This window comes from Pungitius pungitius, chromosome 19, assembly GCF_949316345.1.
Source record: "Pungitius pungitius chromosome 19, fPunPun2.1, whole genome shotgun sequence".
In the NCBI taxonomy this organism is placed as follows: domain Eukaryota; kingdom Metazoa; phylum Chordata; class Actinopteri; order Perciformes; family Gasterosteidae; genus Pungitius; species Pungitius pungitius.
In genome coordinates, this window is record NC_084918.1 from 15,680,880 (window position 1) to 15,699,579 (window position 18,700).

Consider the following 18,700-nt stretch of genomic DNA (forward strand, 5'->3'; position numbering starts at 1 on the left):
GTCCCTCAGCACCAATGTGCGTGCAGATAAGGAAGTTGATGAGCAGGCTGCACTGCACAAAGCTTACAGGATCAACACGGTTCATTTCCAGTTTGACCAAAACAGATCCCCAAACTCCACAAGCTGTAAATCTCCCAGCGATATTTTACTGGTTCAGTCTATCACAAAATGCTTAAAACAGGGTTAGCTCTAATCCCCACAGCTCTTATTTGTGTAGGATCGCTCTGTCCTTTGTCTCTGGCACCAATGAAGGCCAGACGATCCCTTCGGCCCAGAATGAAACATCTATTGGGATCATGCCTCCTGCTACCTGTTAATGGATGGTCCTCCATTCCCCATGTGCCCTCATCAGGTCCAATGCTGTGTTGAGAGTACTAAACACTGAGGACAGTTAGATGGAGGAGTTGGTTGTGTGAGGGTTAACCCCGATGGATATGATGCATTTGTGTGTTTTATTATCTTGAAAGTTTACGTGACTGATAGTTAAAGTACAAAAACCGTTCATTGCCGTAGCTCTGCTTTATCTTATGAGTACATGTGTCTTGTTCCCCAGTCATTCTACATCTACAGTTAAGCCCCTATAATCCCAAAACAAGGGTCCTCTGACACCGTATTGCATCGGGCTCATCTGGAGACGACCCGTCAGCTGAAAAGGTCACTTGTGTCTTTGTCTTCAGCAGTGTTGTCCACCCACCTCGGGAACATTATCGACATTATTCTGTACCTTTTAAGTGATTAAGAGATGCAGTTTAGTCTGATGAAAGACTAATGAAAAGAGAGATTTTCTTTAAAAGACGCTCACCAAGGGAGGACTGGACATTTGTCCAAAGTAGTAGTTCTTTCAGAGGTATTCAAAATATCAGTTTTTAGAGGATGTCCCAGAGATTATGTAGGGACATAAAAAAGGAAATGACTTGTCCTTAAAGATCCCAGCCGCTCTGTTGATCTTTTTTGGATCGGTCTTACTTTGGCTCAAATGGGGACACTCTTCACCCTTTTGTATGTCAGGAAAGTGTCCAAAGGGGCCAACGCAATGTGACCACCACGTTGTCACGAGGGTGGGACCCCATACGCCTCACAAACAGGTCATTTTAGTCCAAAGCGCTAAACAGTTCAAGGAGAAACCGACAAATGATGCCATCACACAATGTGTGTAATTCCCAAAGACAATTGTGTTGGACAACGTATCTCTTATTGTGTCCACTGAATGAATGTAGTTTAGTAAAGTGCAGATCCAACATCAGACATGGTGCATTTCTTTTAATCGAAGGAGTGAGACAACTTCCAGGAAAATGTTAAATACCTTTCAATGTTTTCTTTTTTTTTATTCAAAGACTGTAAATGTATTTTTTCTACAGTGTAAAAGGTCACAATTTGAACTCAAGTTGAAAAGAAGGGAAATTGAGAAACAAATGCGGTTAATATGAAAAAATGTAATAGAAGAACGACATCCATACACTATGTTCCAGTAAGCAAAGGTCAAGTTTAGAAAAGGTGTCACGTATGTCGCAAAACAAGCTCCGTTGAGGAAGAATATGGATACACAGCCGGGTCAGGAACAGAAATATCAACATAACACCATCGAAAAGAATATACAGTATATAAAAACTGTAACCCTGAACAATTACATGAACTATACATCATTTGAGTAAAATCACATTAAGAAGGAAAAAGAGGAATTAGAGGAATAAGGGGGACATTTATGCTTCAAATACTCACACAGTGCACAGTCATAAGAAAATAGACAGAAGTGAATGAGAATACAGAATATGACCAAAAGGAAATGTATAAGCAAATTATATATCGTTATTATAATGTATCTATGGTCAGATATTATGTGTATATACATAGATCATTATATCTGCTCTCTTCTTAATTATTGAAGCTCTTGAGGTGCACTTATGGGCAGATCAAATATATATATATATTATATATATATATAATATTCTGAGATGTCCTTCCATTTGCAATGACTAACAGCCACGTTTAAAGTGCTGCTTTTTGCATCTTCCTGATGGGGGTCTTCATCATAAGAGTGATTTTTTTTTTTACAAAAATAGACATTTCAATGGGCAACGTAATTGGACCTTCACTGCCTTTCGACACTGCTCCTTGACAGGAAAGAAAGCCTCACGTGTTATTGCTACAAAGAAGAACGAGAGGGACGGGACTTTGATACAATATACAGTACGAAGGCGTCCAACCAGGAGCTCCGTCAGGGAACCAGTTAGAGATGCGTTAATCCATTTTTGCCCAGAAAGGGAAAGAAAAATCAAAATACTATTCAAACATTCTGACATAAATCTATAATATATAAATATAATCGCAGAGCACAATTGAAACAAACTATGATTCCTATAATCCAGTGGGAGTGTTCTTATCTTCTATTTTCGTAACGCACGGACACGTTGAAATGTGCAGAATATCACGGGACTATTGAGACGTCTCTGCAGGTCCAGTAAGGAGACAACTAGATGATCGGAGAGATCCGATGTCCTGTACTCAACTGGGACTACGGGGAATGTTCAAATAAGAGGAGTCAACTTCAAACTCTGCTGCTGCAACACGTAGACAAAACCGTTCATGTGAATCTGAGAAAGACACCGACATGTTCCATCAAATGGGACTTTATGTCCCGCCGCTTTTCCTCAGCGCAAAGTCCCTCCAAACAAGGGTCCAGGGTCACGGCTTCAGAAACCACACTACTGGGATGATAACGTGACCCCATCATACAAAACGTGTGCACAAGGAAACTACCACCAGTATGTGCACGGGGGTTGGCAAGGGCTCATGAAATGTGGGCTGAACCTACAGAGACTCATCTCCAGTCACATGGGCCACGAAGGAACCTGCTCTCCTCCCGGTGGAGACGAGAGGAGAACCAAGTGTCTCCGACTAACTGATGCACAACACAAAGAATCTCAGTTCTGGCCTGTGAGTCGGGCTGACCTTTGGATCCATCCCTCGTGTGGTGGATTCATAGACCTGCAACCTGTTCTCTGTATGAGAGGAAGGGGCTGATTGTCCAAGTCGGCCTGATGTTTTTCTTCAAATAAACACTAAAGATATAGTTTTTACACTCTTGGTTGATTGTGTACTGCATACACTATATACTGCCAACACACACACCTCGTGATTTTTCATTAGATGTCGGTGACATACTAATGACACATAAATACAAAGTTTCGCAGTTCTCTTAACTTGCTACTTTGAACCATCGTGATCCAAGTTCCAAGGAGTGTGCTCCATACGTAGCATGCTACGTGTGGAAGGAGAGGGGGGGGGGGGGGGGCTGCAATCTGAACACGTTACATACATACATCGTGAACGTATCCTTCCATCGCATACTATAGTCCCTGAAAGTAACACATAGATGTTTGTCTTTGTAAAGCTCCTTCAACCCAGGAACAGTAAAAACTGGAGGCGGGACTTGCAAAGCATCCTAACATATAAAAACGTGATATTAATGACCTCATGTTACAGTCTGAACCACAAGAACAGCCACCAACAAATTAGAACGGGACAAAATGACAAAACAAAAAAGAACAAAGTAGACCTACTGGTACAACTGGGCTTTGACCCAACTACCTGATTCCTGCAGCTGGCTAGATGACTGGTGACTTCTCTGCCCCCAATGAACAACATTGTGCTCAGAGAGCGAGCTCAGCCACTAGCCCCACTACCAGGGTTCTGAAAAGTATCCTGCCTCATGTTAACTAAACATGTGTAGATGTTTATTCTCTAGCAGATCAGCGAGTATGAAAAGTAATGAGAGAACAAGACCTTTAGTCTACTTTGGACTCTGTCTAACACAGGGGTCAGAGGTCATAGTCCCTAAACCTTCCAGAGTTTTGTTGTAAAGGCTCAGCAGTTGAATAAAGCCACGTCAATGATAAACCGATAAAGCTGATCAATAAATATCTGATAACCTGCAGGCTTCACAGCCTAAACGGTAGTGATTGGTCAGCCTGAGTGCAAAGAAACCACCCCTTTCTGTTTGGTGAAATCATTTCCTGAGATAGCTACATGAACAGAGGGGTGAATCACTTTGGTCGTCAATAACTCGATGGTTGTAAGAGCAGCTACGACTTTGATCTATTCTCTGACTGCAGTGATGACGACACACACACACACACACACTTTCCCAAGCCACTCGTCATCGACACGTCGTTCAGTTCATCTCGTTGTTTTTATTCTGCTGTCACATCGTTTCTAGTTTTTCATGATTTGTCGTCCGTATGGTGAAAACATATATGTTGAAAACACGAGAGTGAACGAGTGCATTTTGTTAGCTTTGGAAATGTAATCTTTGTCACGTTAAAGGAAGATTTGGTGTGTGTGCATCTCATCATCCTCGTCATTTGCACTTCTCCAGAATGCATATCTAATGTAATATCTTCTATGAAGCACGAGGTTCCACCTAATTCTCAATAACAGCTATTGCTTCAGTCTGGCTCCTTTTTAAATTGAATGGTATTCAAAGTCAAATACGTTAAACAGATGTCAGACCTCATGTGTGTGTGAGCAAGGGATTTTTAGTTTCACTTTCAGTTGAGTCCAAAGGTTCACATTAATGACTCTGATTAAATACAGGCCAAGCAGAAAATGTCCCAGCCTGATGTTCTCAGATGAAATAACAGCAGAAACATGGTAAACACCAAGAGCCTTTAGGCGTTTTTCCATCATCAAGCAGCGACAACAAATCTGATCTGGGCCAGTTCTTCACTCCTACTCTTTGAGTGTGAGTCTGAGAGGACAAAGTCAGAGAAGATCTCAGCAGAAGTGCATAGATGGAGAAAGCTGAAGCAGCCGGTCCTCGTCTGGGCCGCTGACTGTTTTTCTTTTCTTGGATACGAGGACATAAAGACGACATAGAACAGCAGACCGGGAGACCGGACACCAACGGAGAACGGGTTAAGCGCTGCGGTTACTGGGACTGGACGGTGAAGAGCGTGGACGTCCAGTGGGTCTGCCAGACGGCCGACTCCACGTCATGTGACCTCAGCGAAGGCGATGTGATTCTGCAGGGAGGAAGGAAAAATAGGAAGAAGTGACGCTGGGAACCAGACATTCTGCTTGCTTCATTCAACACACGATCCTCAAAGTAATTTCAGGCTGCCCTTGGTCAGAGAGTTTTATAAAAAGTAATTATCTGCCAAAAGAGTTCAGCCACAAATTAATCTGTGAGGGAAAGGCTCCAAATAACAGAATCATTTCAGGTTGTTTTCAACAGAAAAACCAGAGAGAAAGACATTGTGAATGTGGTTTATTTCCACCTCCTGTAGAAATCCTGTTTATTTTGAGAACTTCAGGTGTCTCACACCGCCCTCCGAGCAGAGAAGCCATCAGAAGCTGCGTGGAGGAGGCTTCTGGCCGTAAAGGGGCAGCAGATCGGTAACCCTAACCCTAGCCTCTAAAAACACCATGAACCCCAGGATACAAACCTGGTGGAGTCCAAGGAGGTGGAAATATACCACATTTCATTCCTGAAGCCAAGAACCTCCACATGTTCACAACAAGTTCTGAACAGCTCAGAGCCGGTTGGGAGTAGAAGCCGTCACAACATGCAGACCTGGCAGAACAATGGCAGTCAGACACAGCAGCAGGAGAGGGTCCCTGAGAGGAGACGTGAGGGGGTCAGAACGCTTTCTACCTTCCTCCTTAAGGAGGTCCACTGCTAAGGAGACGAGGTCCTGTTACAAATGTTCTTTTCATGGCAGCACTAACTGTTTATTGTGGAGATCAGGTCATGTTTCTTTGTCTGTGCAGTGTGATGAGCGTTGTGACAAAAGTCCAGCTGATAAGAGGCCCTTTGTTTAAAAAGTAGCCTCCTGAACGCGGCCTTAAACAAAACTGTGAATTTTAGTTTAATCCATGTTGGAATCTGAAGGGCTTGATTTTTCATGTTTTGTTAGGTTTAGAATGAGATGACACCAAACCCACGAACCCTACCCCCACATCAGACCATGAGGGACACCCCCCCCCTCGGGATCAGCCCCCCCACGCCGACTACTTAATCCTCGGATCCAACCTGACCAACAATACCGGACCTCCTTCCCCTCACGACAAACCTGGATGCAGTTTTCCCCTTGGTTGCTGCCTCTGTGCAGGTCCAAGCCAAGGCTTAGTCACACGTTTTGTTTCATTTTGAATAAAGAGAGTATACGGGACACTTTGACACGTTTCTCCTTGTGTTCCTGGTAAACAGCAGTTTCCCAGGTTTTTTGACCCGTTTTATGCAGAGCAGATCCGGTGTGGGTTCTGATCCGATCATTATGTGCCGCTCAGACATGTCTGTCCAGCTGGATCCTGCAGTCCACTCTACACAGTGGGGAGAAATGTGGGATTCATTCTGCCCTGACGCTTTGTTCGGCTTTCGGACATCTTTATGTTGAGCTATTGTTAGAGCGGTGCATTCTGCACGAAGCCGAGGTGTGAGGGAGACTCTGTATTCAGCTGGGAGCCGTGAATCACGCCGGGGGGGGGGGGTGTATTTCTACCTTCAGATGACAAAGGTCTGTTGTGTTAAAGGAAGCATATGGTTTAAGGAGTGCTGCAGGTAGAGGGAGAGAAGCACTCGTCTCGACTCTCGTTGGTGTCATTGGATACAAGCTGGGTCAAACAAAGTGGACCAAGGTTAACAGGTGGGTGGTGGGGGGCCAAAGGGCCGGTGAGCATCCTTCTGCTCAGAGTAAAGTCCATGTTGGTTCCGGTCGGGCCGACGGCCACCAGTTTAATGCACTTCATCTAAAGCGCTGTACTTGGAGCTGAAGAACTGGCAAAGCCCCCCCCCCTGTGAGGGGAACCAGATCATGTCCTGACCTTCTGCTCAGTCTGTGCTCCTGTCCTACAGGGCTGCGGGTTGTATGATTGATGGTGGGTTACTAACTGAGCCGCTCTCACCTGTCCTGGTCTCACCAGCGCCAGGCTGGGGGCCTGTGACCCTCTCTGCCTCCCCCCCGACTCATGTGCCTCACAAACACACTCAATAAAACATAGCTGTTCTAAGGGCATTAACTATTGAAGACGATGAATAAATCACTGGCGCTTCTTGGGGGGGCCGTGGCGTTGCTCAGGGAAGCGTCAGCAGCTACAAGCTCCGGATGCATTGGATGTCTCATGTATTCAAACTAGCACACTGTATGTGGGCTGGGGGCATCCATCATGCGTGTGAATCCCTTGTTATAGCAGCGGGGGGGGGGGGGAGGAAGCCAAGAGACAACACATTAGATTAAAGGACTAGTTGTTCAGTTCAGACTGAACTCGGATCAAGCTGTAATCAGAGAAGGGACCAACAACATCATTTAGTGCTTATTCAAACAGATATTTTCAGTCAGGAGGATTGATTTGACCCAGCCAAGTGTCTCTGGTGCTCAGGTTGAATAAACTTCTTCACAGCAGACATCTCGACTTGGGAAGTAGGGGAGGCAGAATAGCTGCAGAAATGAAATAAATGCAGAATTATGTTGAAATGTTTCCACCTGCTGCGGGAGCATGACGATGCGCTGATGAGTCCAAAGGTCGGTTCTCAATCCCTGTTCAAAATAGAGAGAATAAAGCTCCCTCTGGTGAGCAGATGGCTCCCTGAATGGCACCTCTGCAGTGTGTGTGTGTGTGTGTGTGTGTGTGTGTGTGTGTCTGCACCATGGAGTTGGATCACAGAGTTGCGTCTGCAGGAGCTGACGTGATCAAAGCCTGACGGTAACCTCGCCTGCGGGGATTTTTGGCCCAAACTCTGCACCAGGGTGTCACCCTGAGGTGTCACCCTGAGGTGTCCCCCTGGGGTGTCACCCTGGGGTGTCCCCGAGGAACGGCCCTGACATCCCTGAGACTATAAATACCAGCCCTACCCAGCCGTTCTGTGCAGAAACATCAGTACTTTGAACTACATCTCCTTCTAAATCTTCTTTAATTTCAACAGACGGTTTTTGGACCCTGATAACAAGAAGAGACCCCTCCTCCCTTCACGCACTTTGAATTCACTTCTGTAGAACGTTGCTACAAAGGATTCATCACAGAGTTTAAAAGGATTTGTAAAGAAACACACACACACACACACAGGTTGAACCACAACACGCGCGGTGTAACCATTTTGCAGCATGGTGCCATGGTGACTTGGTATTCTATGGGGGGAGGGGGCAACAATTGGTTTCCTCACATTGAGGGGCCATTTGAGATTAGCAGAAATGCTGAGGACCATCATGTACTTCATTTAGATCCAACTGTGCTTTTGGTGCAGTGCAGATCCACACAAAGGCTCTGATGGTTTCCTCTAGTCAGCGTGGTGCAGTCTCCTGTCTGTGGAGTAACAGGCCGATATGAGACGGCGTCACTCAGGAGGGGAACCATGAAGAAAGGTACAGATGCGTGCACAGGTCTGAAAGCACGTCACAGTTTGTTGCCTTTTGTTGCAGAGGCGCTGGACCCAGTGCAGAGCGGCCTGGAGGAGCTCCTTAATGCAACACGACTCCTCGTCCTCGTCATCCGTCTCCTGCAGCAGCGTGTGTCGGCAAGAGTTAAAAGTCAAATGCCGATGTGTTTCACCGGGACCAGCGGCTCCACAAAGAACTGCAACGTTATTCAGGAGCAAATGTTAACCTCACGATACATAGGAACCAGCGAGACTAGGCCCTAGGGTTGGGTACCGGGTATCGAGGATGGATTGGAATCGGGACTCGCTTTGCGATTTACCCGGAATCGTTTAAAAGCTTAAAATCCGATTCCTAGTTTTGATTCTCAGTCCGCCGGCGCCGACCGGAAAAAGAAACCGCTGAACACCAACGAAGAAGTGTCCGGCGGAAGTGTTGGCGTAACACAAGCTGGTCAATGGCACGCGTTTATGATCCAATGGGATACAAGGAACACTAACAACGGGTCTTGATCCTCGAGCAATCAACTGTTCATCATTTGCGATGTGACGGAACACAAGGCATAAAACTCAACTATTTCATTGGTGAAGCCAGACGACACATTTAGCAGGAAAATGAATTTGTCAAATGTGTTAAACTATCCGACAAGTAATATTTCCCTCACACGTCACGCAACCCTCTGAGTGATGGTAGCAGACACCTGTCACTTTACATTCACCCTGAGTTTAACCTCCCAGTCGGGCTGCCAAATCAACTGGATTATTCATGGTGAAACTAAAAGGTCTAACTGTGCACACTCTACATTGGCAGATGTAGTTTTAAGGGTTTTTCACACTGAATGAATGAATGACTCGGGCCTCGTCACATAAGCACATGACTCTGTGAAATGAACAACTGTTGATGAGGCTGAAGCTCCAAACGTAGTTGACATGATGACCTTGTGGCTACATTGCCCTTTCAAACAGTCAACGAATACTCACATAATGGTGCATACGACTGAAGACATGAATATGACCTCCACGACCTCCTGTGTGCTCAGTCACGTGTGGGATTAAAGCTCCTTTCATGCAGACTGCAGGAGCAGCTGTGCGTGGTGCTGACCTGTGAGGCGATGTACTTCTCCAGAGGACTCTCCATCCGGCCCATGGACAGCGTGGCCGGGTTGCACTGCTCCTCTGCAGAGTCCTCGCTCAGCAGTAACTTGCCTTTGAAGTTGTGGACCACACACACCACCTGTAGCGCACACACAGCAGAGGACACAGATGTGTAACCGATTCATGTGTGGCCCATGTGTGTCCAGTCCTCCTGGGGGGGATTACAGGGGCTGTTTGAGGGATGCTCCTCTAATAAGGAGCAAAATGTGACCTGGAGCATCAGAATGAAATAACTGATTTCAAGCTGTGGAGAGCAGAGATGCAGAGGAGCAGTTTTTGGTCCCCACCAACTTTCTTTACATCAATCTCCAAATGAACTGACTGAGTTACTCTGTGATAACGAGCACTATCTTGTGCTACTGATGCCTCTACGTGACCTACACGAGCAGGAGAGACCATCGCAGAGAAGACTGACACTTGTCATTGGTTTGATTCTTGAGGAATCCGAGGACACTTTCAGCAGGAAGTCCTTCAGCTCGGACTCCACGGTGGCTCCATACCTCAGTGTGTGTGTGTGTGTGCGTGCGACGCCCCCCGTCACACACTCACCACCTGTGTCCTACACAAGCGGAGCGGGGACGACCTCCGAGGGCGCGAGTCTCACCAGGAACGCGGCGATGGCCGAGCCGATGATGAAGCCGGCGATGACGTCCGACCAGTGGTTGCGGTATTCAGCCACGCGGTTCAGTCCAGTGAGGAAGGCCAGACACACGAGCCCGAGGGACAGCACCGGCTTGGCCAGGCGGGTTCCTTTGGCCCGCACCGTGCACGTCACATACATCTGCCCGGGAGGAGACATGCTGGGGTCACTGGAGAGCATCGGAGTAAAATCACACGTTCCATTGATGACTTATTCAATAAGGAGACATTGGAAAGCTCTTTGAGGAAGTAACCCGCGCTCAGATGTTCTTTCACCTGCTTCAGACAAATGAAACCAGGGCAGAACCCTGCAGCGAGGCTCCCAGCAGACCCGCTTTAGAGCAGCATCACGCCTCATTGGCTCCAGATGAACTGTGTTATAAAGGATGTCAAAGACTAAGCCATCATTCTGCCTGTATTTATGTCACTCATTTGCATCCTCACGTTAACGAGTTAACCCTCAAACATTTACCCAGTAAATTTATAGTATCTATGAAGAGGAAAAAGTCAAAAAGATGTCTTAAATAGTAAATATTGTATTGTATGCAATAGAAAGTTAATGCATAGTTTGTTGTAAAAAGTTTGACCCTTGACCCCAGAAAATGAGAAATCCTCTCCAGCCAGGGGAACCAAAGCTTAAGAGAGGGACTTTGGGGTTCTGAGTAGGACTTTATAAACATCAGCATGTATGTGTTTCACCACTATACAGGCATGTACAGGCTTTAGTGATCCCTGCATGTTAACATACATACGTTACCTTTCCCTTGTTCATGAAACGGGTTCCATTTCCGTTTGAGAGGATCCATAAAGGATTCCCCTTTGCTCTGGGAGTGTGTCCCTTTTTTAATTGTTCTTCTAAATCTGTGATGAAACAGGTGAAAAGTGTTTTTGGTGTGACGGCTGATGTAAAACAACATTCATCTCGTACTCCATGTTGAGGAATCATTTCATCACTCAATATCTTCTCTCAGCAACCACATTATTTTAGTTTGACTTTCAAAACCATTATGAGAGTACCTGTGCTCCTGATGTTTTATTTAAAAAGCTGTGACAGTGTGTAAATAGGAGCCGATATGTTGATAAGTGTCTCCTCTTGTTTTTCTCTATTTAGGTATTTGCTGGCAGAGGAGAGGACAAGGCGGTGAGAGGAGATTCCCAAAGTCTATTCACTCAGCTGATGCAAAGAGACACCAGATCACTGTCACATCATCAGTTCGGCCTAGAAAGAAAATGAACAAAACATAGAGGACCCGTGAACAACAAACCAACACACACCAGAGACCTTCACCACGGCCGAGAGGCTTACGTGTAGAAAACAGATTAGAGGGATCACCTTGTTAGCAGCTTCATCCTGATCTTGTACAGGATTTCCTCAAGTCTATTAGATGGGGCTCTTGAAAGCACCTTGTAGTTCAGATGAGGGACACTGGCCTCCAGTCTCTGAGTACTGATGGTCTCCTTTCCTTGGTAGGAGAGACCGCACTGCTGACAGGAAGAGGGCTGTGGATCACCTGCTTCCGCTGTGCTGCCATTCCACATATCTACCATGTTTATAAAGCAAAGAGCTCCGTTCCCCCTCTTCTGTACGATGGAGCTCAGCTCCATTTTCCTGTAGCAGTTTAATTGAATTGGTTTGGACTTTTGAGTCCGTCTCCTAAATACCCCTAATGTTTGCCCCAAGGTCCTGGAACGGGAGGTGCACAAAAACACTAAATAATAGTGCCTGTCCAACCCCCCAGCACAGCTTCACACTACTAACAGCAGCTTTTCTCATTTCCCGGCTGCCAAAGAGGCCAAAAGATCTCGGATCGGCGGAAAAAAGAGAGAAGCTTTGTCCCCTGAAATGACTCCAGTATAATACACAGGAAATGCCTTTGGGGTAAAACTGGTAGAAGAGCATGAAATAGCACACAGCACCTTCCTCCTCTCCATCTGTTCCTCAGATGAGCTGCTGTAGATGATGCACCGTTACCATGAGTTCGGTCACGTTCTGGTCCATGGTTGGGGCATGGAGTAGTGTGATGTGCTGAAAGCCACCTTCCAACATCCCAGGTAGTCAGCTGACTCGGCTGTGTTCTGGCTCGATGCGGCCAGATGTGAGCCAGCTTTGGCCCAATTCATTCATGCCATATCTAGCCCAGATGTAGCTGTTACAGACATGGCTCTATTCTGGCCCGTTGATGGCTTCCACACCTGGGCCATAACTGGCATTACAAAATCGGGCCTATACTGGTTGGAACATGGCGGCTGGGTATATGGGCAACCAGCATTGAAACAGGTTCTGGCCCGTCTATGGCTGCAGAATCTGGGCCACATCTGGCATTATACAAACAGGCCTATTCTGGTTGAGACATGGCCGCCGGGTTTATAGGCAATGAGCACTGAAAGAGGATCTGGCCAAACCAGTGCCATATCTGGCATTACATAATCGATTGTGGCCCAATGACGGCAGTGTCGTACAACTGAACCGGGCCAGCGTATTTGGCCTGATCCTGGGGCGTCAGTCATCCCAAGTCTCAGATGAGGCGGAAAACGGACTCGGCCCGATGTGTTTTTCCCGGGATGCCGAGCTCAAGGGGGATCTGGGCCAGGTCATTTTGGCTACCTGGGTTTGTTTATCTCACTCTTGGATTTGATTGGCTAATCACACACTTAACCGTGTAATGGTGTATGGAATAATATGATAGAACAATTGATACTCTATCTGCAATACATCTATTGTATTGGACCGTTATGTAACAACTTTGAGTTCTTCCTCCTGGAATACTGTACTTAGGTAAGGTTTCCACTCTGGATGTCTTCTGATAACGCTGTAGCTAAACTCATTATGTCTTATTAAATCAGAGGACTCTTGTGCTAACTGTAGTGTGTGCAGAATGACACTAGACTCCTGCTCCTCTAAAAAAAAGTAGATAAGAAATAAAAGGAACCCTGTGTAGGAAACGTAGCAAAAACCTGAACAGTTATGGCGTTCCACCATATTAGAAGAATCCGAGTTAGTTTAGCGAGTCGGCAGCTTATTACTCATCATTAATACAGGAGAACTAAAACAACCACAGGATCCTCTTCAGATTCTCACCATGAGGGAGATTCAAATGAACAGTCGATAGACCCTGCTGCCCTCGGGCGGCATCCACTGATCCTCCATCCTCTCATCCTACCACCATGACCGAGGGAAGGGAATTGAGTATTAGGTTGTGTGGCAGAACGGAGCCACACCTGGAGATATGACTTGTGCATTTGCGAGCGACGTCCCGAGCCGTCTTTAGGAATATCTTAAACTTAAACTTTTTTGACCCTGCCTCATAAAAGAATCGGAATCGAGAATCGCTGGGAACCGGAATCAAAACAAGGTGTCACGGTTTGGGTCTGCTTCCTGTCTTATGTTGTAGTTTTCATGGCTCTTGTGTCCCTGGGTAACTTCACTTCCTGCCTTGTCCTGTGATTGGCTGATTGTTTCCACCTGTGTCCAATCACCTGCACCTCCCTAGTGGATTTAAGCCCTGTGTGCCTTGTCGCGTCATTGTCTAGTCAACCGTCCGTTGGAGCGCGCCTCTGTTCCTGTTTCTGTGTGTTTAATAAAGAACACTTCTGTTAAGAAGCCTGGGTCCTACTTCCTGTTCCGCCTGCACCAGCGAACCTATTTGACACAAGGAATCGGAATCGTTCAAATTCAAACGATACACAACCCTATACATGAATAGACCCAGTTCTGTTCAGACTCTGTGCAAATTAGAGAAACCATAGGGGTCAAAGGACATTTCTCCCTGTGAGCCTCGTATGAGATGTAACTACCAAGTTGTGTACTGATGCCCAGGAGAGGAGTGAAAGCACCATAAAAAGCAGCAGCTTGTATTGGAATGTTTCACTGCTGAGGCTCCTCGGGTCAAATGGATTCCTCTTAACAGCTGTTTGCAGATGTTTCATAGTGGTGTGTGTGTGTGTGTGTGTGTGTGTGTGTGCTCCACCCTCCCTCCATCCCATTGGACATAAGCATCGCTAAATTATGGGCTCGACGCTGCTGTGGACACTTCTCAGTTCAAATGGTTAGCGTGGCTAACGGGCTTGTTCACGCATCAGGCTCGATGGGGTTGCTTTGTAGCTTCTTCTTTCTTTTAGTCGGTAATGTTTCTCATAATGCACAGGAAGCCCCTTGGTGTGTCAGCTCACTATATTTGGCAAAGTGTGGTGGGAGGAAATGCAACCAACCTTCATCTGAATAGATCAGAAGCGCTTGATTTAACGTTCGCTCAATAAATCCATGCACTCAAAGCCCAGAAAGTCACGTGCACCCCTGCAATCCCCTGGTGCAGGTCCAAGCTTCGCTTTGAATAAATCACTACTTTGTTGCACTGAGATATGACGTCTAACGCGGCGGAACAGGCCGTGGATTCAGTAATCTGAGACGTTACATGACTGCACTGCACCGCCCACACTGTCACAATTTAAATACCACAGCGAGGAAACAAGCGTACCTGGCGGCTCACAGCACCGTGTTCCTCTGTAAGTCAGTGTGACCTTGTATAAATCCCACCTGGCGATGGGCTCTCCCTGCATGCTGTAATAAAGCTTAACGTACTAATGTGAAGTTAGAGCTCTTGGATTGGTACAACGAGGCCTCGTCCGAAGCAGCATTCACTTTGAAACTGGAGCTCGGCACGGATCAGCAGAGGCTGGGTTGTTTTGACGTTGTTTTAGTGTTTAGCATGCAGGACAGTATGTGCCGTTAGCGTAACCTCGGGTGATGGTTTCTGTGAGAAGGCCCTGGAGGCAAACTTCTCCCCGTGCTGCTGCATCGTGACTTCAGCCATGAGTATGCTCATTTAGAATTCAGGACCTTCAAGACCCGACATATCAGACAGAAAAGCTCATTGTTGTATGAAAAATGTTCAACTATTCCTATAAAGTTCATGCTGAAGCGCGGTTTCTAACATAACTAGTTTTTAACAGTTAGAAGAAGAAAAAATAACGATAAAATCTGATTCACACATATTCAGAAACAGAATGTTAACTATATTCAAAGATAACAAATGAAAATAAGCTAGTAAGAGCTAATAAGAAACTTTGTTATCTATGCAGGGCTATTTGCTAACCTGTGATCCTACATTGTAAGTCCATTCAGGCAGAAATGTTGGTAACTGGACGTCTGGACATGGCAGGGACACCGAATGGGTCATTACGGCCTCATTTGGATGGGTCCTCGGCTTGTGTTTGTCTGTGATGACCGAGACAATGAGAGTTTGAGAAAGGGGTGAGCACCATGTCCTCAGAGCTGTGTGTGTGTGTGTGTGTGTGTCTTGGTGCTAACTTCATGTATGTCCTGCTGTACACAAGCGATGGCTCCGGCTAATTGACCCAGATAAGAGGCAATCTGCTCTCCCCGTGAGCCCGCCGTGGTCTAAAGCCATGCATCCATCGCTCGTGGGCACTCGGGCTGGCGCAGTGCATCCGACGCAGTAAAGGAACAGACCGTGTACCAGAATCAGAGCCGCTCTGGATCACGGGCAGACATCTGCTGCTGCTCTGGGATTTTGCTGACCAAACGTGGATGGATCAGCTACACGCAAAGCTAAAAGCACGATGACTCATGCAACACAATTCTATTCCATTCAACCAGAGCAATTTTACTCTTCCTACAGAATGCAGGTTTAGATGGAAATGAAAAACAAAGTGATAGCTGGGTAGAAGCTGGGAGTCCTGGGACTCTGCCCTCCCAGCTGAAGCTACTCTGACGCAGTTTGGGCTGAATATTATTTGCATAAATATACACATCATCAACATCATGGTGTGTAGAAGAAGATCAAACAAGAGATTGAGAGCATCAACTCATGTTTACTGAGGGAATAAATCAAGAGAGAAGTAGAGTCTTTTCTTGGAGGTCTACTCAAAGGAAATATTCCTACTACTCTCTAATTGTGTAGGAAAAAAAAGATGGATCCAACTGACTTGCAAAATAGTAACCGTAAGTCTGTCTTCATATAGCGCTCTTCTAGACCTCTTTGACACTTCATGTCATCATTCCCACACTGATGCAGGGGGCCACCTGCCCATCAAGGTAAGTCTCCTGCCCGAGGACACGTGGACCAGCGCAGGTACTGGGGCGAACGGAGCGGAGCAACTCACCGCCAGGTAGAGGGCGGCGTAGACACTGAGGGCGGCCTCCTTGGATGGGAAGGTCTTGCGGGCCCGCAGGACGTCGTCCTGGTTCCCCGTGCAGGCCTCCTGGTGGCTGATGTAGCGCAGCGCCTGCTGGCAGCCCAGGGCCGTGTAGTTGGGCTTACAGACGGTCAGAAAGTAGGGCGCCAGGTTCCCTGTCACTACCTGGCCCGCGTTGACAAAGATGTCAACGGTGAAGAGGCCAAAGGAATAGACGCCTGGGAGGACAAAAAGAAGAGTGCTCAGAAGGACACGGGTTGGGTTGTCACTCTACAAACTGTCTGAGCCACACACATCATGAACAGACAAAAGGTTTATCTCCACCAGGCTATACAAACACATTATAACATTGTTATTGCATTTTATTCATGTATCAGATTGTTATAAATCTTTGTTGACGTGTTTCAGGACAAAAAGACCTTCAATAAATGTCCTCTAGTCGAGACAATCGCCAAAGGGACATCCCTAATCGAATGTTTAGGCTCCGGTTCTAAAGCTGAACAAGACGTTCACAACACATCATGTCCGTGTCCAAAACAATACCCTTAGGAGACATAAAATACATGATAACAATTCATTCTCCATGGGTTTCCATCTACGTGGACAGGCATTATGTCGATGATGGGAGAGCCAGCGTCCGGTTCACTGACCTCAGTGGGCCGTGTTTGGGGGGAGAAGCAGCTTCCACTCAGTGTCTGACTCACCTCTTATGAAGACGCCATGTCTGTGAATGCAAGAGCTTCAACTTACAACCAACACGAGTCAACACGTCCTCAAACACCGGACGGATGGTTTCATGTGGATGCCCTACATTTCAGAACCATGAAGCTGTACTTTCCCCTCGTGAGACGCATTGGACTTTACATTCGTTAAAACATTTATAGTTTCTGCTCTTTATACTGTAAATGGAGTGTAAATGTAAGTGCATTTTCAAAATATCCTCCAACACAGTTTTACATCACTGGTTGTGTTTGGGAGAATGTCTGTTACATAACATCAGTATGCTTGTTTTGCTGAACTTACATCTGTGGTATTAAGTTGTAAGTTGTGTAACAAAAGTCAACTGTGAGAACCACCACATAAAACAATCCCGAAACAATATATATTTGTCTTCTTAATCTTTTTTTAGCCTCGTGATATTTTCCTTTTGGTGCTCCAAAACTATGTTCCTCCCCAAAATCTATATGTCCTATTAATGGCCATGCGTCAAAGGGAAATAAATAAATAAATAAATATGAAAATGTGGCGTTTCCCAACTTTGACCTCTGCTCTTTGCAGATGACACCGACTTATCCTTTCAGAAAAAAAATAGTCCTGACCTTTAAAGAAACTTAATATGTTTTCTAGCAAATGTTGACATTTGCCTGCAAAAAGGTCGCTGGATATTTGAAATAAAAAAAATATACATTATGTCATAGCTTAATTCAACAGTCATCGCCTCACTGATTAAAGCTCTAACAGTAAGATTTACTTTGCTCCTACAGATTATATTATTGCTTTATTACATTACATTTCATTTAGCTGATGCTAAACTACACAGTGGTAGTAGTAAAGGGCTCCCTAGTCAGGTATAGAGTTTCTAGAGCAGTGGTTTTAGATGAGATGACAGCCGGATGTGCTGAGGCGACAGCAGCAGCTTCTTCCTGTCAGGTGGGTTCTGTGCTGCCAACGCATTTATTCCCAAAGATGGTCGCCGAGGGGTCACGGCTGTGCAGCGAGGCGTCTTCTCTTGTCATTTAATGCCGCCGTCCAAAGTCGTTTGGTCTCATCGGCGAGGGCGGGGCGGGGTGGGCTCCACGTGCTGACAGGTGCATTCCCCTAACAAGCATCAAATAGGCTTTGTCCAGACGTCTTGCGAGTCACTAGCCGCCATGGCGCCCTGCTCTCTGCAGCAGAAGCACGGGGCGCCGCCCTTCCCTCCATCCTGGATGTCCTCGGGAACACAAACAAGGACGACCCAACTTGCTTATTAGAGCATGAATGTGATCCAGTCCGCCTGCTTCAGCCAAAACACCAGGATGTGATGCACAGAAACCCTGTAGCCATGTAGCTACCCATGCTTGTTGGATGTATTCTGAGTGTGTGTGTGAGTGAGCAGGGTTGTCTCTATGATGCTGCAGTGTGATGCTTGGCCCAGTCAGCACAGACGTTATCCCACATCTCACACTCACACTCGGTTTCCACTTTAACCCTCGGTCTGTATTGAACTAATCAACATGTCGTATCTCAAGCTCTTAACCTAGAATATGGATGCATTTGGAAAATGGTTCTTATCTGGTCACCTGGCTAGATAACACAGTTATGGACCATCAGTAGACAGAACTACTATTTCAAACAATAAAACAGTGATTGCAGCACCGAGCATCATTTCATCGTCCGTTC

At 46.2% G+C, this 18,700-nt stretch overlaps 1 protein-coding gene across 4 annotated transcripts in view; it reads right to left on the bottom strand.

The window, feature by feature from the left end:
• Nucleotides 1–2,658: 2,658 nt before the first annotated feature.
• The window catches only part of plppr5b (phospholipid phosphatase related 5b), a 41,815-nt gene continuing 25,773 nt past the window's right edge, over nt 2,659–18,700 (bottom strand). For all 4 annotated transcript variants that reach the window (XM_037455462.2, XM_037455458.2, XM_037455459.2 and 1 more), the window contains 4 exons: nt 16,286–16,536; nt 10,128–10,304; nt 9,471–9,602; nt 2,659–5,021 (listed from right to left, as the gene is read on the bottom strand). In XM_037455462.2, the coding sequence (XP_037311359.2) occupies nt 4,992–5,021; nt 9,471–9,602; nt 10,128–10,304; nt 16,286–16,536 (590 nt within the window). In that variant the 3' untranslated portion in view covers nt 2,659–4,991. The remainder of the gene's footprint in view (nt 5,022–9,470; nt 9,603–10,127; nt 10,305–16,285; nt 16,537–18,700) is intronic.